The following is a 24,929-nucleotide window of genomic DNA, read 5'->3' as shown; positions in this document are numbered from 1 at the left end:
GTCCAACATGGCCCCACCTCCCGTCTGCATAGCATGTTGCATTTGATGGTTATCATGTTTTTTTGTGTTGCTATTTTTTTCGCTCAGTTCAACAACAAATAAATTAAATTAATTAAATAAACTAATAACAAAAACATCAGATGGAGTAATAAAAAAATTTCACTTTTTTCAAGTTGAAGAGCTCTTCAACACTAAAATATGTTTGTTGTACCTACACAGATGGTCTGCAAAACACACCATCAACAAATTATCACAGTGCCTTAAGCTATGAAAAACTTTTTGTTTTTAATTAGCCATTAAATTTTGTTTGCATTGTAACCAAAACTGATGTTAACATCAAATAAAACAAAATAATTAAAATTAAAATCTTGGCATTCCAATGGCCATTGGTTGCACCTGGCACAAATGACATAATTGAGTTTTCAAATGAAATCGAAATAGTTTTGGAGTTAAAAAAAACCCGATCCAAAGGCTAATGTGTGGTCCTGTAGGTGATATCTACTACGATAAACAAAAAAAAAAAAACATCTAGGGATATCTTGGTCGCAGTTAAAACAAATAATTCAAATAGTCCATTACTATCACACGCACATGTACAAGTATGTGTATATGTTTGTGTATTTAATTTAACAACAACAGCTATAAAAGTTCATTAAATTATTTCACGCAATTGTTTGGTGTTTTTCTTCAACACCGATAATTAGTGTTTATGTTCATGAACATTTATGTTCATAACAACATACATGCATACATACCTTTATCTTATTTTATATGTCCTCCTCTATTTTAAATTGAATTTTCCTATAATGTCACCTGCTATGCTTACTGAGGAGATTTTGTTTGTTTTTTTTAAGAAAATTTTTTGTAGATGTTGCATGTCAAACATACGTTAGGCGAAAGTCTTTTGTTCGAGCATTATGTTGTGACACATGCTGAGAATTGTTTAAGGTTCAATGATACCTAGTGAGGATATGGGAAGATTTATTATTATTTTTTGATGTGAAATATTTATACCCTATAATAGCCTGTTGTACAGGTTATTATGTCTTTGTGCATATGTTTGTAGCAGGCAAAAGGAAACGAGATAGACACAAGGTTCCTTTTGAGAATATGCATAGAAACACTATCTGAGTCGATTTATGCATATATATTTTCGTCCGATTTAATATAAATGTTGTACCAAAGTCCCTATATATATTTCGATTTTCACGAAACTTGGCACAGCGCACTTAATTGAGTCTAGAATGACGTGTGCTAAGTTTCGTGAAAATCGGTCCAGAATTAGATATAGCTCCCATATATTTTTTTGTTCGATTTTTAGTAAATGGTGCGCCAAAGTCCCTACATATCATTCGATTTGCACAAAATTTGGCATAGCGTTCTAAATTATGTGCAGAATGATGTGTGTTAAGTTTCGTGAAAATCGATTCAGATTTAGATATTGCTCCAATATATATTTTCGCCCGATTTTATGTAAATGGTGCACCAAAGTCCCAATATATCTTTCGATTTGCACGAAATTTGGCATAGTGTACAGATTGAAGTCAAGAGTTATGTATGTTAAGTTTTGTGAAAATCGGTTCAGATTTAGATATAGCTCCCATATATATTTTCGTCTGATTTTATGTAAATGGTGCACCAAAGTCCTTATATATCCTTCGATTTACACGAAATTTGGCATAGCGTACTGAATTAAGTCTAGAATGATGTGTGGTAAGTTTCCGAAAAATCGATTCAGATTTCGATTTTAAATAAATGGTGCACCAACCTCCTAATGTTTTTCGATTAACACGAAATTTTGCACAACGTATCAAATTGAGACTTGAAGGACGTAGCCATAGATTCCATATATATAGGTTACAAAAAGACATACGTATGTTCTTTCGAGAGAACTGACATGCAATTGTAAGGATACATATGTAGAATATACCCAAAATGGTGAAGGTTATCATATAGTCGGCCCAGTTCGACTTTACTACTTTCCTTACTGGTTTTAATCTACGCGTGTGGCAGTTTTTTAAAAAAATTGACGCTAATGTTGATCCTGGAAAAATAGATTAAAACAAATTCAGGCTTAAAGTAGTTGGGGAAAATATTTTTTTGAAAACTCCTGAGTAGAGGCCTTTGGATACTTGAAAATATGTCATTTCAAATCCAAGCTTGTTCTGATACTTATTATTTTAATCTACTCTTGTTTGTGTATATTGAAAAATATTTTTATAAATTCACGCAAGAATCCACCATGGTAAGGATGATTGGAAAAATATTCATTGAAAAATGTCCTCTTCAGAATCTAGAATAGTTGTAATTTAAAAAAACCTAGTCCTGCACTATAGTTGAATCCCTTTCTGAGTCGATTTATGAATGTCCGTCCGTCCATGTATTTTTGTGAACAACGTACAGGTCACATTTATAATCCGATTTGAATGAAATTCGGTACATGTCAAGGACGAACCCTATTCAAATTGCACAGAGTACTGAATTAGGTCAAGATTGATGTGTGGGATTTGAGATTGTATCTGTATGTTTGTAGTTCTTCTATTAACTTGACGAAGTTAATTTCGTTAGATTCCATTCCAATGGTCCTCCAAAGATGATATGTCTATTCTATCTAAAGGATATTGTACATATGAGCATCTCTTGTATGTGCCCAAAGTGGTAAAGGGTATCATATAGTCGACCCGTCCGACTTTTGAACTTTCCTTAATGGTTTTGAATTAAGAATACATATATTTTTAATTATTTTTTAAAATTATATTTTAAATTTTGTTTACCTCCAAAAGCCCATTGTTATAATGACAGTCCATATTAATTATTCTCTTAATTGTCTCTTCTCACTTTTCAGAATTTCAAAGAAAAAGACTCAGGCAAAGTTGTCCTCTATACGACAAGTATGGGCATTATACGCGATACCTATGCCAAATGTTCGAATGTTAAGAAAATCCTTCGAACGCTATTGGTGAAATTCGAAGAACGTGATGTCTTTATGAGTGTGGAATATCAACAGGAAATCAAAGAGCGAATGCATTCGGAAATAATAAAAGTACCTCAACTATTTGTCGAAGGCCAACACATTGGTGTAAGTAAAAATGTTTTTTTTTTATTATTTATATTTTATTCTTATTTAAGTAACGTAATTGTGTTCCCATCGAAACGCTGAGACAAATATGACATTTTGACTAGTAACAAAATTAGAGGAGATATTTTTTGTTGCTGTTGCGACCCCAAAAAAATTAAGCTAAGCGTCTATAATGTGCTGCCATGTATAATCATGAAAAATTGAAATGTTGCCAGAAGCTGTTGCATTGTTAGCGTTATTGTGGTTATAAAACCAGAAGACCCGATTTTTTATGTTTTTTTTTCTTCTTCGTTGTTATTTTGATGAATGAGAGATGTTTGTAACAATGTGTGTAATATTATTAGGTTATCTAAAAACATTGATAATTTTCAAATCAGATGCTGTATTTAATGTCGTGGGCATGCTATTGGATCTGAAGGGAGTTTTTCATAGACGAGCTGAAAGGAGTCTTTCATAGACGGGCTGAAGCCTTGGGGTTTTGCATAGATCTGCTGAAGGGAGTCTTTCATAGACGAGCTGAAGCAGGAAGTTTTTCATAGACGAGCTGAAGCAGGGAGTCTTTCATAGAGGAGCTGAAGCAGGCCTGAAGGAAGTCTTTTTATAGACGAGCTGAAGCAGGGAAAGGAGTCTTTAGATGAGCTGATAGACGAGCTGAAAGGGAGTATTTATAGAAGCAGGGAGTCTTTCATAGACGAGCTGAAGCAGGGAGTCTTTCATAGACGAGCTGAAGCCTTGGAGTCTTTCATTGCAGACTAGCTAAAGCAGGAAGTCTTTCATAGACGAGCTGAAGCAGGGAGTCTTTCATAGACGAGCTGAAGCAGGGAGTCTTTCATAGACGAGCTGAAGCAGGGAGTCTTTCATAGACGAGCTGAAGCAGGGAGTCTTTCATAGACGAGCTGAAGCAAGGAGTCTTTCATAGACGAGCTGAAGCAGGGAGTCTTTCAAAGACGAGCTGAAGCAGGGAGTCTTTCAAAGACGAGCTGAAGCAGGGAGTCTTTCAAAGACGAGCTGAAGCAGGGAGTCTTTCAAAGACGAGCTGAAGCAGGGAGTCTTTCATAGACGAGCTGAAGCAGGGAGTCTTTCATAGACGAGCTGAAGCAGGGAGTCTTTCTAAGACGAGCTGAAGCAGGGAGTCTTTCAAAGACGAGCTGAAGCAGGGAGTCTTTCAAAGACGAGCTGAAGCAGGGAGTCTTTCAAAGACGAGCTGAAGCAGGGAGTCTTTCAAAGACGAGCTGAAGCAGGGAGTCTTTCATAGACGAGCTGAAGCAGGGAGTCTTTCATAGACCAGCTGAAGCAGGGAGTCTTTCATAGACCAGCTGAAGGGAGTCTTTCTAGACGAGCTGAAGGGATTATTTATAGACGAGCTGAAGGGAGTATTTATAGACGAGTTGAAGGAAGTCTTTATAGACGAGCTGAAGGGAGTATTTATAGACGAGCTGAAGGGAGTCTTTCATAGACGAGCTGAAGGGAGTCTTGTTTAGACGGGCTGAGGAGAGTCTTTCATAGACGAACTGAAGGGAGTCTTTCAAAGACGAGCTGAAGGGAGTCTTTCATAGACGAGCTGAAGGGAGTCTTTCATATACGAGTTGAAGGGAGACTTTGATAGACCAGCTGAAGGGAGACTTTGATAGACCAGCTGAAGAGAGACTTTCATGGACGAGCTGAAGGGTGTCTTTCGTAGACGAGTTGAAGGGAGACTTTCATAGACGAGTTGGAGGGAGACTTTCATAGACGAGCTAAAGGGATTATTTATAGATGAGCTAAAGGGAGTATTTATAGACGAGCTGAAGGAAGTCTTTATAGACGATAGACGAGCTGAAGCACGAGCTGAAGAGTCTTTCATAGACGAGCTGAAGCAGGGAGTCTTTCATAGACGAGCTGAAGCAGGGAGTCTTTCATAGACGAGCTGAAGCAGGGAGTCTTTCATAGACGAGCTGAAGCAGGGAGTCTTTCATAGACGAGCTGAAGCAGGGACTCTTTCATAGACGAGCAGAAGCATGAAGTCTTTCATAGACGAGCTGAAGCAGGGAGTCTTTCATAGACGAGCTGAAGCAGGGAGTCTTTCATAGACGAGCTGAAGCAGGGAGTCTTTCATAGACGAGCTGAAGCAGGGAGTCTTTCATAGACGAGCTGAAGCAGGGAGTCTTTCATAGACGAGCTGAAGCAGGGAGTCTTTCATAGACGAGCTGAAGCAGGGAGTCTTCCATAGACGAGCTGAAGCAGGGAGTCTTTCATAGACGAGCTGAAGCAGGGAGTCTTTCATAGACGAGCTGAAGCAGGGAGTCTTTCATAGACGAGCTGAAGCAGGGAGTCTTTCATAGACGAGCTGAAGCAGGAAGCAGTCTTTCATAGACGAGCTGAAGCAGGGAGTCTTTCATAGACGAGCTGAAGCAGGGAGTCTTTCATAGACGAGCTGAAGCAGGGAGTCTTTCATAGACGAGCTGAAGCAGGGAGTCTTGTAGCAGGGAGTCTTTCATGGACGAGCTGAAGCAGGGAGTCTTTCATAGACGAGCTGAAGCAGGGAGTCTTTCATAGACGAGCTGAAGCAGGGTGTCTTTTATAGACGAGCTGAAGCAGGGAGTCTTTCGTAGACGAGCTGTAGCAGGGAGTCTTTCGTAGACGAGCTGTAGCAGGGAGTCTTTCGTAAACGAGCTGTATCAGGGAGTCATAGTGTCTTTCATAGAGGACGTGAAGCCAGGGAGTCTTTCATAGCGGATCTGAAGCCAAAGATTCTTTTGTATAGAAGCGGATCCCAGACGAGAAGAAGCCAGGGAGTATTTCATAGACATGCAGAAGTCAGGAAGTTTTTCATAGACAAGCTCAAGCAGGTAGTCTTTCATAGGGTTCTTGTCAATAATTTGAAATTTGGAATTCGTGGAGGACAACAATATCTGTGGATCCTTTGAACATAGCTCCCATTTAAATGTCTTGGCTTATTATCAGTATTTTGGAGCTTTTGACTACATGTTTCATTCGAAGTGGTTGTAAGTGAGCACTACTGATTCCTGTTCAATATAGACCCATTTTTACAAAGCCCCCCATTTTATTTCCAATATATTGGGTTCCTATCGCAGTTTTCAAACCAAAGGGTTTGGAATTTAATTTTCTCAGAGCAACAATCTACTAGCTGACAATTTACTACAACAAAGTCCCCATAAAAGGTCTCGATCGATTTTAGTTATTTTGAATGACCAAATTTGCCCCGTATTTCTTTTGAACTTGTGGTGAACCATACGATGACGATTTTATATATCACTTCTTTTATTTTCAATTTTTGTATAGAGATCATCCACTGGCGACCTGACATTCATTCTATGCATACACCTCAAAAACGTCATTCATAAATATCAGGGTTTGTCGTTGCCTCTGTGACAGTTTAATTTCGTTGCATTTTTCTTGTCGTGTATACTCGTATGTTGTTGAAGTTGGTTTTATCTTCTTACAACATTGTATGATTGGAGAGGCTGCTGTAATTTGATTTATCGGTTAATGTTGCTTTTCCTCTTCGTTTGTTGGTTGTTTGCAAAAATCGGGTTTCTTTTCGGTAAGAGGCTGTTGTTGGCAATTTAGTAAAGTTATAAACAATTTTACCACATTCGGTTTGGGTTTTTTGTCTTCTTCTTCTTTAACTTTTTCGATTCTCCACAACTGCTAATTATTATGCATTTCGTTGTAGACTCTCTCGCAGTCTCACACACATGTGTGTGACTGTTTTTGTGACGACGACGACCGACAACAATTGTTGCAACTTCATCATGATGTTGCATTTCAAATGTAGAGGATTTACATTTTCACAGTTGCGATTTTTTGTTTTCTTCTCATCATTATTCCATGGCACACACACATGACAGATCGGCCGTCAGGGGAGAAGGTATATAATTTTGTCTTTGCCGATGATTATTACTATTATTATTTAACGGTTAAACAAACAAACTGTCAAACCAGCAACAACATAATTTTAAAGTTTAACTATCGGACTAGTAGTGTGGGATAGTGTTTGGCAAAAAATGGGGCTGATTTTTAGATCAAATTGGAAAAAGGGGAGAGAAAAAAGAGGTTAACTTTGGGAGAAATTTAGGACTTTGCGCATAAGAACTGAAATGTAGAATTCGTAGAAGTATTAACGGGAGTCTTTCAAGGTAAGGTGTCTGACGTTTTACAATACAGACTGACTGGAGTGTTGTAATGCGAACTAAAGACAGTTCTTAAAGAAGGGGGGCTTCATAGTCCAGGTGAATTATGTATGTGAAGATGATCTAAAGGAGATACGTCTGTTTATAGGCCTTTATGGATGAGCTGAAACAGGGATTCTTTATAGACGATCTGAATGTAGTTTTTATAGACAAACTGAAGTGGGTATTCTTTTTGGACGCTATGTCAGACAGTCTTGATAGATGAACCGGTGTCATGAAGTATTTAAAGAGGAGAACTTTCAGGAGAGCTGAATGCTATGATTTTTTATACATGGGTTAACTACGATCTGAAGGAAATCTTAATGGCCGAGCTGTAAAATGTTGTTATCGAATAGTTGAAGAAAGTATTTCATAGACGAGCTGAATGGAGGAAGTCTTTCATACACGAGCTTAAGGCCATAAAGCCTTTTACTGACGAGCTGAATGTAGTCTTTCTCAGACGAACTGAAGGGAGTCATTTATATACGAGCTGAAGATAGCGTTTATAGAAATGCCTCTTCTGGGATCATGTTTTCCAATAGATGAAACTATAAATTGGCATATCGGTGGTGGTTAAAAACCAGGGATGGTCTGTGAGACGAATTTTCAGGTATTCGTGTTCGTTCTCTCAAAAAACAATGTAAACAACGTCATTTATTTCAATATTATCACCATATACACTTACTTACAACTACCACGGAACTCATCTCTTCTGCGGATCTATTTTCTGAGCCTTGACTGAGCTCCATTCTCATACCCTGGCATTTTTTCCAAATCTTTATTTCCCGGTTTGAACATTAACACCAGAACGTTTATTTTACATAGGAAGGTCTTGGTTGATTTGACCCACTGAATATTGACCGATCATTACCAAAACAACTCTTCTAATTAGTTGGCCAGTTTCCCTTCCTCGAGTGTTGTGTTGTGATGTTTGGCTTATAATTTTAGTCTAAAGAGCGACTTGGAAAACGCACACAGATATTGACTTGTCGATACATTTCATTCTCTAAATATCTAATCTATATCGAAAATTAAAAGCGTCGTCCTTGGCCATAACCGGAACTTCATGCAAAATTTCCTAGCCATCAGAGCCACATTTCCGCTTTCTAGAGTGGTAATGATAATTTTAAACTATATCAGAATACATACGCATCTGTAAATATATGAATATAATTCCCACCCCCAGTACATACAACAGCACAATTGGAATCTATTTAAAGGTCAACCACTCCTCTTGGGGTCTATGTCCTTCAAGTATAAATATATACGACATAAAATACAAATCTATAATTTTTCAGACAAAAGTTTGGGTCCATTTGAGCCGCTAAATATTGATCAATCTTCATAAAAATAGCCATAGTCAGACCTCTTTCTTTCATTATGTTCTGGTCATAATTGCGGCCTCTAGAGCGTTTAGAATTATTAATCGATCATTACCACCTTCACCTTCGTCGCCCGTCTATAGACAATCTGAAGTGAGTCTTACATAGATGAGCTGAAGGGGTTTTTGTAGCTGAGTTGAAGAGACTCTTTTGTGGATGAGTCTGAGTGGTGAGTCTCTAATAAATGAGCGTAAGCCAGGGTGTCTTTCTAGACGAGCTGTAGGGTAGTCTTTCATAGACGAACTTAGGCAGGTAGTCTTTCAGAGACGAGTTCAAACTATAGAGTATTTCATAGAAGAGGTGAAACCAGAGGCTCTTTAATAAATGACGTAAAGCCAGCGAGTCTTTCATATCAGATCTGAAGTCGAGGCACCTTTCATAGAGGAGCTGAACCTAGGAAGTCTTTCATAGACGAACAGAATACAGCATGTCTTCCATAGACGAGTACAAGCAGGGAATCTTTCATAGATTTCTTGGGGTATGACATACATGTATCAAAAAAAGTTGAGGGGAAAATATCTTTGGATCGTTTAGGCATAGCTTCAATATAAAAGTCTTGCTTTTTCTATCGGCTGATCAGCGCACGAAGGCGACAACTAAATTGATCTCAGCTCCCCTTCTGGTCCACTCCACACAAAATAGTAACATTTTTCTACATTTGTTGGCTTAAGTACTGGTTTCTTACCTACGGGGCATGGTTCTCTCAATGCGTTTCTACATAAAAGAGGCCCCTCCCAGACGGATTTATATGGGTGCGGGATGACTGAGGACTGGAGGCATATACTGACGGAATGCTGTTACTATGATGACATTAGAGATTATCAAGTATGGGTATATCGAATGGAGGGGCTTGGTGGGATTTCATTAGGGCGCTTGAAGACGATCGTAGCTTTAGTTGTTTAAGTGGTTTTGCTCTTGAAGCGTTTAGGAGAAGGACAGCACTTAGTGAAGGTGGTTCTCGTGCATAGCCCCCCTTGCAGGTGGGCTCAGTCGGTTGCACCGGATGGTGGTGGGTGCTGGTTTTGGTGCGATTATCGGCGGTTGTTGGTGGTGAGCGTGCTGCCTGCGTTTGCTGTGCATCGTGGGTGGTTCGTGCTTTCCACTTCATGAGCTTCACTCGTCATGTACATGTAGTGTAGGCTGTGCGTGAGGGCAGTTTTGTTAATTTTTGTGTTGTGATGTCCGATGAGGCGGTCCACTGCGCCCTTTGTGCAATCCGTGAGGACAGCATGTTAATTGTTTGTGTATTTGTTTGGCGTTGTCACTGCTGTGGCAAGGTTTTTCCTTGCCACTTGCGATTATGATCCTGTCGCTTATTTTGTTTTGGAATACCAGCCCGGACTTGTGTCGAACTGGGAGAGGCTCCGGTCTCAAGCCTGAGCGGAGGTTTTCGTACCGCGGGTGTCAGGTGCCCCTGGATCTGTCGATACAGCCTGACAGTTGGTGTGGCCCCCTGGGGAGCTTCAGGGGAGAGTGCCTTCTGCATGCTCTCCGATTGGTACAGCACTTCGGAGCTGGTGGACGCATTTCCGCCTGTGGCTCAGCCTCTGTGAGGTAGGCCAATAGGCAGGTACTCACACTAAACTCTTCAAGATTTGTTGGTCTAATATGAAGCTTTTGCTTCTGATGCCTCCTCTACACAGGGTAAATATTTACAAAACTTTTTTACACGTACTTCTAAGACCCGATTGAAAAAACCTGCGACCTGTACAACTTGTGTCCATACAACTTGAGTCCATAAAAAAAATAATCAACAGGGAGTTAGGTGTGTAGGATTTTGCTTTGGAAATTGTCGAACAAATATTAACCACAATGCCAACAAATGGCGCCCAATTCAAATTGAGGCGGCTACTGTGTATTGTCTCGGTATGATTGGCGGGTGTTTCCCGAGGATTGTATCCGCATTGCATTCTAGAATTGATTCTTCAAGAGCATTAGTGTGAACACTATTTGATAAGCTTGTTGATGCTGAGGATATCTTTTGTATCTTTGGACCTATCTCTCCAGAACATGAAGATCCTTCCAGAAATGACTGGGCGGTAGATATCTGTCCATAAGGTGGTGATTCGGATGACTGCTTTTGTAACATTGGATTCATGAGGCAATTTGAAAAGTACCCGTATCATCCAATGTTTCCATATCTCGTAGTCTTCGAACAATTGGGAGAAATTCATGACATCAAATCATCACCCTAACTATTCTGTCCCACGGCCACTTGTATTTGCGGATTGTTGTAGTATATACGGTATATGAGAGTGTTTTAGCCTGGTTTTCAACAAAATTGTTTCTATTGATATTCTACATTCTATGAATTATCAATATTGGTCCATGTTTTTGGTTAGCCCACATAGAGCCGCACTACCATTATTCGATAAAATTTGGGCGGTTTTAGCACGTTTCCGTGTTTTTCCGTGTTTTTATTATTGTGTTATTATATCGTGTGTTGTATTGTAGTAAAACCAATAATATTTGCATCGCTTATAGTTTTGGCCCAGATTACCTAATTACAGATCGGTACTTGCACTTTCTATATTCACACTTTTACTTCGAACATTAAGGGGAACGCAAAAAAACATTTATTTTATTAATTAATTAATAACTTCATGTTAAACATGCCGACCTATAAACGATGTGACCGAATATCATTAATTAATTTCAATTAACTGGTTGAGCTCAAAGTGAATAAAGTGTATCAGCAGTATTTAAAAAAGTATATATACATATATATCTGACTAATGAATTGATAGACAAGGAGTCTATCAGCTGTCGTCTCTTCTCATTTTCCATATAATTTTGTCTATGAATATCGACTCACTCAACTCAACACATGTGAATTTCCAGAGACCTGCCACAGACGATGATGGATGAATGACGTTAGATGAGGTGTTGGAATTAATGAATTTTGCAGTGAATTGTTGAAGTTCACATCATTAAATTGGTAACACACTTGATGGCTTTATTGTTAGTTTCTTTGTTGGTTAGACAACCAAAATTTCAAAACCGCTAAGCTCTAATCGGCAAAAAAAAAAATACTCTATGACCTCTCTGCCTTAAAATCCGCACAAATGGAGAATGTTTTTTTCATATCTTTGAAACTTGTGTGTGTAAATGTGTGCGTGTTTTTTGGTTGTTGTTGATGTTGCTCATTTGTTGTGTCATTATATTAATAATTATTAATATATGAACCCATGTAACCCATGTTTATTCATAATCCTTTACATTGAAAGGTGATATGAATTTGCCACAATCAAGAGGGATTTGAACTCGTGGGGAAAAAAATAACAAAATAAAACAAATTAAATATGTGTGTGTGATTTTGTGTTTGAACTATTCAACAAATTGATATTTGTATCTGTTGTTATATCTATATATATAAAAATGAATTGCTGTTCGTTAGTCTCGCTAAAACTCGAGAACGGCTGAACGGATTTTTCTTATCTTAGTCTTAAAATATTCGTAGAGCTTCAGGGAAGGTTTAAAAGGTGAGAAAAATTTAAAAATCGCGAAAAATTTGCAAAAAAGAAAAAATATTATGAAAAAAAATATTATGAAAAACAATGTTATGAAAAAATAAATATTCATTTGTCAAATATTGAAAATTTTCAAAATATTTTATTTTATTCAATTGGCATTGTAACGCAACTTTTTTCTGAGAATGCAAAACAATAATTGAGATGAATTCGCGATCATTGTATGTACACGTTTTCCATAAAATTCTCGTACATTTTGGAACAAATGCAAGGATGAAAATCTGAAGATTCAGAAAGAGTTCTGATTCTAAGACACGTGCCCGAGATTATTCTTCTTGAAAATAATAATAATAGGAACACAGTATCTAAAAAGGTGGATTACTATTACATGGGGGATATTTGAAACCTTGGGCGAACATAACATGGCAGCCAAATACCGAATATTAAGGGATGCCGTTAGATGGGGATATCCGAATACTTGAGTCAATATGGAAAATTCTAATTAGGGAGAATTTCTGCCCAATAAGTATCCCTAATATTAGGTTTGGGAAAAAGAAATCCATTAGACCAGTGGAACGATCGAATTTTACAGGCATGTCGTAACATCATCCAGGAGCTAAAAATTAAACCATTCACACAAAGCTGGATTCAAAAATAAACTCAATGGTTGGGTGCCTCACCAATACCAATACCGCAATTTCAGAGCACTATCTTAAAGATTATTTAATATTGGGCTATCGTTATGTGAATTATACATCAACAATATTGCTATGCAAGACAACGTTTGCCGGGCCGGCAATGTTGAATGTTGAAGTGTTCGTGGATGTTCAGGGAAGGTTTAAAAGGTGAGAAAAATTTGAAAATCGCGAAAAATTTGCAAAAAATATTTTGAAGCATATTTGCATTTCCGCGAATTTAGTATCGAGCTATATGGAAAGCACCACGTCGTAGTTGTTATTTTGACGTATTTTGAGCGAAAATTGGTAGCGTATCATTCCTTTAAGCATACATTTGTCATTTATTAAAATTTTTCAAAATATTTAATTTTTTTTAAATTGGATTGACATTGTATTGAAACATTTTTTTGGGAGAATACAAAAAAAATTGAGAAGTATATTATTGAATGCACACGCGATCATTGTATTTACACGTTTTCCATAGAATACAGGTACATATTGGGACCAATGCAAAACAAGCTGAGCTGTGTTCTTTGGCGTAACACACTTATCTATCTTCTATATCTATCTATGTATATATATAAAAATGAATTGCTGTTCGTTAGTCTCGCTAAAACTCGAGAACGGCTGAACGGATTTTTCTTATCTTAGTCTTAAAATATTCGTAGAGCTTCAGGGAAGGTTTAAAAGGTGAGAAAAATTTAAAAATCGCGAAAAATTTGCAAAAAAGAAAAAATATTATGAAAAACAATATTTGAAAAAAAAAATATTCATTTGTCAAATATTGAAAATTTTCAAAATATTTTATTTTATTCAATTGGCATTGTAACGAAACTTTTTTTCTGAGAATGCAAAACAATAATTGAGATGAATTCGCGATCATTGTATGTACACGTTTTCCATAAAATTCACGTACATTTTGGAACAAATGCAAGGATGAAAATCTGAAGATTCAGAAAGAGTTCTGATTCTAAGACATGTGCCCTAGATTATTCTTCTTGAAAATAATAATAATAGGAACATAGGAACATGTTGTTATTGAAGTACCTAAAATGTACCATTATATGGTGGTTATATGCCTAATCGTTGGTCAATGTCTTTAATCGCATACGTGTATCACAGAGAAAATTAAGTTCATATTGAAAGAGAACAACTATAAAAAGCATTTCTTATAACAAAGAGTCTCATGATGTTACCTCAATATGTCAACTACCGATATATTTAATACCATGAAAAATCGTTGTTAAGATCGAACTTTTGTACTTCCTAATATGTAGATTCCTTAAATCGGCCGGGACATTTGTATGGGGACTATGTTACACAGTATGTGTAGTAGATTGGAAAATGGGGGGTAAGAACTTCAACATACTGAAAATTAAACGGGAAATATGTATGGCTCCTTTTTATTGCATTAAGCCAAATCCATGATCCATTCCGTCAAATTCTTTACAAAACCGAAAATGATGCGGGACCCGTATGTAGGAGCTATACAAAACTTGGTCGTGAATAGAAATGTTTCCGCAAATGTGTTTTACCCTTTCAATATCACGGAATGATATATGATATGAATGATATACGATACTACAATGGGTATGGATATATACTAATACCACATGAGAAAATACCGAACAATAAGAGTATATCATTATATGCATATCATTATATGGGGCTACCCGGACCAATTTGCACCAATATTGATATTGTTTTGTAAACAGGTTTTCTTCATCCAAAATAAAACATTACAGCTCTTCGGCTGAAGCACTCCCTAAAATACCGAACTCCTTAAAGTACCGACTATTGTGGGCACCTCAAAGATTTAACCAATATTGGGCGAACATAACGTTGCAGCCAAACACCGAATATTAAGGGATGCCGTTAGATGGGGATATCCGAATACTTGAGTCAATATGGAAAATTCTAATTAGGGAGAATTTCTGCCCAATAAGTATCCCTAATATTAGATTTGGGAAAAAGAAATCCATTATACCGGTGGAACGATCGAATTTTACAGGCATGTCGTAACATCATCCAGGAGCTAAAAATTAAACCATTCACACAAAGCTGGATTCAAAAAGAAGCTCAATGGTTGGGTGCCTCACCAATTAACAGAAAAAATTAAATTGATCGAATTTCCATCTGCGAAGTCTTGACCAAACGGAATGAGATACTCTTATTTTTAAAAACGGATGGTAACTGGAAATGAGAAATGGATCACATACGATAACCCAATGCAAAAACGATCGTGGTCAAAGAGCGGTGAAGCACCTCAAACGGTGACCAAACCAGGACTAACGACCAGGAAGGTTCTGCTATGCATTTGGAGGGACTGGAATGGGATTATTTATTATGAGTTGCTTTCATATGGCCAAACGCTAAATTCTGATCTCTACTGCCAACAACTGTACCGTTTGAAGATAGCAATTGGCCAGAATTGGCCAACAGGGGAGGTGTCGTGTTTCACCAGTAGACCTATTCTGTAGCTTTTAACAACATTCGATATTGTTTAAATTTCTTTTGTTATTGTAAAAACAATAAAACTAACAAATGAAATTGTTGTAAAATAGACAATATCGAATGTTGTTAAAAAGTTACAGAATACAGGGGCAGGACAACGCTAGGCCATCTTATGAGTAGTACAAATGTATGTGCAAATATAAAATGTATATCTTAAATCGTGGAGGGAATAACAAAACTCACTCATAAACATCAAATTCAGTTTTGTAATGTTACCCTATGTGTGCTATGATAATTACCAAGATGTTACAAAAATATACACTTCACCTTATGATGGAGGGTATAAAACCAACCTAAAATGCCGAAAATTATACATCAACAATATTGTTAGGCAAGACAACGTTTGCCGGGCCCTCTAGTAATATATATATATATATATTGATTTTTAAAGGTCGATTTTAGCATTTTCTTTCGGCGAACGATATTCATGGAACCCTATTTTAAGTCTAAACGAAGAACAATTCGCATTGCGATGATATTGGGACATAGCGCAATGGCGAATCCTATTGTAATTGAGGGAATCGGTTCAAATTTTTATATCACCAAATATCCTACGTCTGTCCGATTGACACCATATTTTACATACCATACACGATTCTATAATATTAATCGGTTTCATATTAAAGGTACCCCAAAGTTGACAGGTCTAGCCGATAGATATAAAAAATAAACCAAAATGATATTCATTCATAGATTCCTCAATTTTCTATAGTGTTTGCGGCAAATAAATACCATCAGCCTATGGCTTGTGGAGGTCTTCGGAATTACCCACAGGGTTCACTACTATTCGACTTATATAGGCTATATAAGAGTTATCGTATTTAATTTTGTTGTCGGCTTCAAATTAAATTCACAAGTATATAAAATATTGAACTTTGTGGGGGAGGTATCACAAGGAGTCCCATATTCGGACTCCATCTTGGTTCGGTAAAGATGATAGGTTGTCCAAAATTGGTTCAAATCGGACATTCTATTCGACTGATATTGGACTTAAAAATATTGGAATTTTTAACCACTTTTGTGGGGAGTACCAGAAGTAGTGGACCAATGGACTTTATTTATGTTTAGTAAAGATAACATGTTGTACAAAGTGTTGTTCAAATCGGACATTCCATTCGCCTGATATTGGATTTATAAATATTGACAAGCGCAGAATCGAGCTTCGAGACAGAGCCCTTCACACGTTGATCACCATTATTTGCTTCGGGATGTTCTCAATTGCCTTTTCCTGTGCATTCTTACTCGGGCTCGGCTTCGAGCCGCGCATCAGGTCAGAAATCGGTTTAGAACCTCTGTCAGAGACAAAGGATGGGCTTCGCCGATTCTACCACTTTTTTGCGAGTAGTAGGATTCGGGAGGGCGATCCTGTCCATCTCTAGTTCACGATGGAGAGCGTGCGGTTAGATTCTTTCGAACTTTCTTACGTATCTCATCTTACCCATGATGAGATGTACCTCCCCCTCCGAGATAAAATTAGCGCGTCGCCGCACGAATTTGCGGATATACGAAACAGTACGTTTGTAATGCTTCGCATCAGCCATTTCTCGGGCCTTCCCAACCTTTGAGCCGCTGTCCGTTTCTGGGGTCTCAACATATTCCCCATCGTCGAACATAGCATCCGTTGCAGATTGCCTCTGAAGGGTGATCAATAGGACCTGTTGCAGTCAGACTGGAAGTCGGTCGGTCAACAGGGTCTGCACTTCCTTCGTTACTACTATGGCAATCCCTCTGTGTAGACTTGGCTGGGACCACCGTGGTATCCAGCTCATCATCAGTTAGGGTATGATTCAATAGCAGTTCCTCCAGAAGCGTATCCCCACATTGCTCTTCCGGTACCAGTCTGTCTAACTGGTCGAAGAGTTCCTTACTTTGCTCCTCTGGACTATCGCGGATAGCGCGTAGAGTCCCATGTAGGACGGTTATTAACTCCTAGGTCAGTTTCACTCTGCACATCATGGATCCACCCTTCCCATCCGCCACCCGGGAAGACGCGCCTAGTAGGAGATTGGTAACTCCCCTAGATGGGCAACACACCTGTAAATTGGGGGTACCGTTAAATGGGAGCTAACAAAAAAAGGTGGACCGATATTTATAATTTATAGTGGAGACATTTGGTATCCAAAAAGAACCCAATGTACTAAATTTCAGCGAATTCAGTTGAATCCCAAAATACCGAAAATTGGGGGTGCCCTTATATGGGGGGCTATCCGAAAAAGTGGACCGATATTTATAATTTTTATTGGATACATTTTCTACCTAAAAAGAACCTAATGTACCCAATTTCAGAGATATAGCCCATCATCGAACTTGACCTGCCTGCAGACAAAAGACGACCCTATGCAAAATTTTGGAGGTCTATCTCAATTTTTTCAGAAGATAGCGTGATTACAACAGGTGGACGGACATGGCTAGATCATCTTAGAATTTTACCCCGGAAATGAATATTTCGATGAGTTACAAATGGAATGAAAAAAAATAATATACCCTCCATTCTATCGTGGAGGTTGTAAAAAAATGTCTACATAGATATTTTCACCCTCCAAAATAGGGAATGCAAAATTACAGCCACTTCAGAGGAAACATGTGGCTAAAAAATTGGGCGGGACTTTTATATGGGTCTGTGTCAAAACACCGTATTTTCTGCATAGATTCTGCACTCCGGAGACCCCAAAAATTAACCGAATAAAATTTTATGTCGATACCTTCAAATTATCTTCCAATTTTACGACATCTTCCGAGCAGTTTCCCCAGAAAATCTATTGTATATTTAAAATCATTCAATGTATTCTGCTGTAGAAGGCCTGCAAAAAATAGTTTATCTATGGAAGACTTTTAGAATGTTCCTTCAGAAAGTCTTCAGCTTATAGGAAGCCAATCTTGGGAAGATCAAAGTCTATAGGGTAGAAATGTGATATTGTATAGAAAAATTTGGTACAAAAATTACCAATATTGGTCCATATTTTAGAATAACTGTCTTATAACGGCGCCTCCCAAATACCTGTATTTTGGGAGTTCGGACACGTTCTTCAACAAAAATGGTTGTAATTTTTAATTTTGGATTCTATTTGGATATAAAATCTCCATAAATTTTGATATTTACCCATGTTTCGGGATAGTCTTTATAGAACGGTGGGATTTTGTGTACGATTTTCAATCAAATATGCTCTTTACTGGATGACAAATTTTCTTATTCCCAAATTTTGGTATTTTGAGGATTTCGCTATGTTCAAGGTCCTAGCCCATTTTTATACCCTACGCAACAATTTTGTCAAGGTATTACAGCTTTGTGCATCACCAATAATTTGTAAATCCTCGAAATATTGGTCTTAGTTCACCGATCGTCATATCTCGTATAGCTGAGTCCATCTAGATTTATCCATTATCATTTGTAAACACAATACAGGCCGCAGTTATGGACAAATCGTCATGAAATTTAGCATGTATGATGGGTTTTAACCAAAGAAGACCCCTATTTCTCGATAACTTCTCCGATTTTATCGACGTTTTCGACGACTGGCCTACCTGTGCGAGGAGCGTCTTTAACATCAAAAATTCCTGAACGAAATCTACGAAACAAAAATTGCACATAATTGGCTGTTACAGTATCGGAACCATAAACACCATTCACAATTTTAGCCGCTTGGCTTGCATTTTCGCCTTTGTCAATGAAAAGCTGTAAAATATACCGAATTTTCTTCTTGTTCACTTCCATTTTTAACACCCTGTAACTCACAACTGAATGCACCAAACAAAATGGAATGGAAAAATGGGAATGCGGCGATGATATGCTATTTGGGCGCAATGAAAAGAAAACTTTATTTTTGTCTGATTTTCTAGTCGCCCTAGAGCCCATCATTCAATGCGGGGCATGATATATTTTGCACAGAGAAGGGTATCTGATCAAATACTTAGAACAGCTGTTTAAATGATGGCCGGTCAATATTTCGAGGGTTAAATCAACTAACCTGAAGTGACCAATTTTCTATTTTAATGTCGTAAATATTCACATCGGGAAAACAATATTTGGAAAATATGTCAGGGTTACAAAGTGGAGCTGTTGTCCTATAACCTGCCAAGAGGGTACAAATATGGCGAAATATTGCCCAGGCTTAGAATATAGTACAGCAGAAAGTATGGTCGGCCCCATCCGACTTTACTGATCTGCTCACTGGTCTTAAGGTGTGAATGTATAGTTTTATATTTACGTTTACTGTGGCATAGCACCCATAGAAAAATGATGACCTGATCGAACTTAACAACTTTCTTGCAGTTTTTGATAAGGAAATTCTTTCAATCATGTCAAGATTTTAGATATTATGGAAAACACCCTTCAAGGACTTTACCCTGAGTCAATGGGATATTCATGAGCTTAGAATACTTAGACTGCGGAAACCGGTACCGGTGATTCATTCAAATAAGTCAATGAGAATATTTTATAAATCTGAAAATCTGTGGAGTAGCGTTAGCTAATGCCTACACAGATATGTGTGATTCCGTCAAAAAACTGTAATCTTCAAATTTAAGAGAAATCGATAGATATAATTATAAAAAAACATCCTCCTCTGGAGGAGAAAAAAATCGAAATAAACCCCAACTTGCCCTGTGTTTAACAGATAAAACCTCAAGGTTGGCTACATCACATGCTTAGGTGATTCAAGGTGCAATGCCCTTTTCCATATGCAAATAAAAGGTTACATCAACTATTTTGGACACACACAAAATCACAAATGATTTCCAAATGAAACAAAAACCATTTCTCTCTCTCTTTTCGGAAAATTTGTTTACATTTTCCACACAGACACATTTCAATTCCAATGAAAGCAAAAAAAAAATGTTGCATTTGAAAATCGGCAACAACAACAAAAATAGAAAAACCCACGTTTTCACTTTCAAAAAAAAAAATGTTTTGCGACAACAAACCTCCTTGCTGCAAATGATGACACTTTTGTTTTTGGTACGTTTGGAGACCACAAACCAAGGCGAGGGAAGCGCAGTCGCCATTTAAAGAAGTTCAGCAACTTCTGGCCCAAAACATGACTGACGGTTCACACAGTTGGCCATCTTTATGCAGCTGTGTGTTTCGTTTTTTGTTTACAATTTTTGTTTATCTGGTATTTGAGGTTGTTGTTGTGGTTCGGTACGGTACGGTTCATCAAAATGTTACCACTTAAGAAACTGCAATGGAAACGATTTATCGGATGTTTTGTTGTTGTTGTTGCTGCTGTTGGAAAATACACAGAAAAACAAGTGTTGTTGTTTTGATTGTTATTGTTATTATCTTAACTACAACAAAAAAGGGGGTTATCGTCGCTGTGGTTGTTTTCTTCGTCGCCGTTGTTAATTTGTTAATGGCTTGTAAATATATATATACATATATATGTACATATATTCATACATATGTTGGTCTAAATATATTTTTAATGTCAAGGTTGTCATAACTATTAATATCTTTTGTTCGTAATAATTTTCTTGTAATTGTTTTTATTTTTCTGCGGATTTCTAGGAACGCCAGTAGAAGAATTTGGTCTAACTGATAGCAGAATAATATTTTGAAATAGTTCTGAGAATTATTATTTTTTTATTACTAAAGTAAATGGGAACCACCACTAGACAGCTTGAGAGGTTTAGTCCTAAATTTATTGCGAATTTCGAATTTTCGAGGGCTACGTATATCCTTTATCTAGGTTACATTCAGATAGTATATAAGTCTATAAGAGAACATTAGAACGTAACCTAAACTTTGGAGGACCTTTGTAAGATGTTCAGGTCTATATGGGGTAATTAGAAGATCTTCCGTGCACAGGAGGCTTTAAGAAATTTGATTGTCTGTAGGTGAACTGCAGAAAGTCGTCTGTCCAAATGACCCTAATTCTAACCATAAAACGTTTTCAGAAGGTTTTCTATATACAGAATTTTTTATTCTTTCTATAGGAGAATGTCTTCTGAAAGTTTTATATCAGGATAAGATCATTTAGGTGGCAACCCTCAAAAAGAGGTCCTTCAGAAGGTATTTTGATAGTAGGGCTTAAATGTATAGGAAATCTTTAAGAGACCTTATACACATGGGCTTTAGAAGATCTTCATTGGATGTTCGGTCTATATAGCTTTTTGCAGGTTTTCTGTATATAGGAGGCTTTGGGAAGTTTTTTTCTGGAACCTTAATAATGTCATATATGGAATCGTTAGAATGTTTCTTAAATATGCGAACCTTTCTGAATTTTCTCCTTTAAAAATTATATCTCTATAGGAGAACTTTAGAAGGCATTTGACAATAGAAGACATTCAGTCTTCAGTACAGAAGATGGAATTTTATCATCAGATGTTGGTCTGGAGAACAGCAGACAGTTTCATATCGTTTGGAGACTTCCAGAAGGTCTTCGTTATTAGGAGACCATCAGCAGGTCATCCGTCTTAATTAGACTAACAGGTCTCCTGTCTTCAGTAGGAGACTTTCAGAAGGTCTTCTATTTAGACTATCAGTAGACCTTCTGTCTCTAGGTTCTTCGGAAGATCTTGGTCTGGAGAACGCCAGACAGTTTCATATCTTTTGGAGTCTTTCAGAAGGTCTTCATTTTTAGGAGATCATCAGCAGGCCATCCGTCTTAATTAGACTAGCAGGTCTCCTGTCTTTAGAAGTGTACGAGTGTATTTTGCCTTCAGATTTTTAGGACACCTTTAGAAAGCTCTAGATCCTCAGAAAATCTTCTATATATTAGAAACCTACATAACCTTATGAGACTGAATACTTTTCTGGTTATAGGATTCCATCTGCCTATAGAAGACTTCTATCTCCGGGAGACCCTCAAAAGCTTTTCTTACTTTAGAAGAAGTTCAGGAGGGCCTTTTTGACGTTACGATATTTGGGAAATCTATACGATCGCTCTACGATCTTTGGGAAATCTTTAGAAAGAATGGGGTTTTTAGGAAACGCTCAGTAGATCTTCAGAAACTGCTCTATGTCTTGGATACCTCCAAGTGATTGTCAAAGTGTCTTCTGCCTATAGAAACCTCCAAAGGGTATTTTTTCGATAATATACGTTTAGACTATTTTCTTCGGTCTATAATAAGCCGATATTTAGGATACTTTCCGAAGATTGTCTATCGTTAGTAGATCTTCTGAAGCTGTTTGATCTATATAAGATCTCCCAAAAGACTTCTGGCTATAGGAGATCTTCTGAAGGTCTTAAATCTTTTGAAGACATTCATAAGGTCTTCCCTCTTCAGAAGATCTTCCAAAGAACGTTTGTCTTGAGGAGAAAGCCGCTATAGAGTACCTTAGGAAAAAAAAATTCTTCTGTTCATATGGTCTGCTGTCCATAGAAGATCTCCAGACGGTTTATTGTCTATATGAGATGTTTAGAATGGTGTCTATTTTGCAGGATAGCAGAATTCAATATTTAGGAAACCTTCCGAAGCTTTTTTATCTATAAGATAACTTCAGGAGATTTTCGATCTTTAGGAGATCTACAAAAGGTCTTAGATCTTTAGAAAACCTTAGAAGCTGTTTGAAATACAGCATATCTTGAAAAGCTCTATAACTTTTAAGAAACATCATTACGTCTTTAGTAGCCTTCAGGAGTTCTACGGTCTTTAGCAGACATTCAGAAGTTTTTTCTAACATATTATATTCTTGGGATTCCTTCACTGCTTGTGATCTCCTGCCCATAAAATATTGTATTACATCTAGGGTAGATTCAGAATGCCTTTGGTCTATTTCGATCTTCAAGGTACGACAAGAAAGTATTTTATCTTTGAGGGACCTTAAGGTCTTTTTTCAGCATAAGACTTTTTGAGGATAATCGAACTTTAGAGAACCCCCGAAGGTGCTCTTTTTTAGGAGTCTTTCAGAAGGTCTTCTTTCATAAGGATAAAGACTTTTGTATTTCGAATTCCATCAGAAAGCTTTGGGTCTTGAGGTGATCCTCTGAAGGACTTTAGAAAAATTGGGAATCCAATCTTTATTAAATCTGTAGGTATTTTTTCTATACCAGACTTCCAGAAGATAATCGAACTTTACAGAAACTTCAGAAGGTTCTCTATTTTGACACAAGACGATCTTCAGAAGACGTAAGTTCTGCTGGAAACTTTTCTATATTTAATACGCTGCCTTCGGTCTTAGGATGTCGGCTGACTATAACATACCTTCAGAAGGTCTTCTGATTTTAGCAGAAGTAATTTTGGCTTTAGAAGTCCATCATAATGCTTTCAGTCTTTAGAAGACCCTCACAATGGCTTCAGAAAATTGTTTATAGAAGACGTTTTAATTTTTTTTTCTATTTTTAGAAAAGCTTCAGAACACCTTTGGTCCATGGGAAACCAATCGTTAGGAGTACTTCTGAACTTCCATATCTTCAGGAAACCTTCAGAGGCTTTTCGATCGCTGGGAATTTTTTCATTTTTTCTTTAGGTGGCATACAGAAACAGTGTGTGATCTACAAAAGCTCTTCGATTTTTCAGAGGGAAACACATAAGGAGAATTCAGGCATGGTATGTTAAATTAGATTTGCCCTAAATCATGTTTGACTTTAATAGTCAAAAATTAACATGCCTGAATCCTCGTATGTGGTTACCCCTTATGGGTCTATAGGAGTCCTGCAGAAAGGTTTCGATATTTAGAGGGGACTTTTAGAATTGTTCCTATTCTGAAAACTATAATGCTTCAGAAACGAAGCCAATCGTTAGGAGTCCTTACGAACATCTCTATCTTTAGGAAAGCTTCAAAAGCTTTACGATCGTTAGGAGTTCTGTGATTCTTATGAGACTTTCGGTCTTTAGGAGTCCTTCAAAAAGGACTTACAATGACTTCTGTTTCTAGAATGCCTCTATAAGGTATTTTCTCTTAACGATTCTCTAAAAGTTATTTTGTCTTAAGATTTTCTCCATATATCAGACGGTAATCGATGTTTCAAAGACCTCCAAGGACACCTCAAAAACATCTTCGGTCGTTAGAAGTCCGTCAGAATATTTTCTTCGTATTTCAGAAAAATTCCCATTTCAATCTTCCAGACCCAATTTACTTACCGTTTATTCTTCTCTCTTATTTTACAGGATGCCGAGACCGTGGAACGCCTTAATGAATCTGGAGAACTTAGACAGCTCTTAAAACCCTATAAGGTAAGCTACAATGACACACCCAGCTATGCTATTTTACTCATTCACTTTGTACCCATTTCTTTTATTTTCCTTGCAGTCAATTGCAACTACCTACACCTGTCAAACATGCGGTGGTTATCGTTTGCTGCCATGTCCCTCCTGCAAAGGTTCCAAGAAGTCGGTACATCGAAATCATTTCACAGCTGAATTTGTGGCATTGAAATGTATGAACTGTGACGAAGTGGGTTTGGTTAAATGTCACAATTGTTAGAGGAGTCGCCGCCCCCCTGACCAAAGGGAGGGATGAGGGAGCAGTACGAAAAAACAAAAAAGAAATAGTTAGGCAGATATGTAGACGTATCGTCACTATTTCAAACTGACATTAGCAATAGAAGTAAATATTTTTAGGTGACACAAAATGAGTGAGCGTGCCAGCATGCGTCTGGACTGAACTGGCTGCCTGCCTGACTGTCTACCTATTCGATTAGCGTGTTGAATATTTAGCATAGCTTAAGAAGAAAAAAAAACAACAAATAATCAAG

The 24,929-nt window shown here is 37.5% G+C and overlaps 1 protein-coding gene across 1 annotated transcript; it reads left to right on the top strand.

Moving 5' to 3' along the window:
* Positions 1–2,845: 2,845 nt before the first annotated feature.
* On the top strand, positions 2,846–24,658 carry LOC133338519 (glutaredoxin domain-containing cysteine-rich protein CG31559-like; the record flags this gene model as incomplete). The annotated part of the gene is made up of 3 exons (XM_061546691.1): positions 2,846–3,079; positions 24,343–24,408; positions 24,485–24,658. Coding segments are annotated over 3 exons (474 nt in total), but the record flags the coding sequence as incomplete, so codon positions are not given.
* Between the last annotated feature and the right edge of the window lie 271 nt (positions 24,659–24,929).

Source organism: Musca vetustissima, unplaced genomic scaffold, assembly GCF_032173495.1.
Source record: "Musca vetustissima isolate MV318-11 ecotype Yass unplaced genomic scaffold, APGP_CSIRO_Mvet_v1 utg101668, whole genome shotgun sequence".
Taxonomy (NCBI): domain Eukaryota; kingdom Metazoa; phylum Arthropoda; class Insecta; order Diptera; family Muscidae; genus Musca; species Musca vetustissima.
Note: the sequence above shows the minus strand (reverse complement) of the source record. Positions and strands in the feature narration are given on the sequence as shown.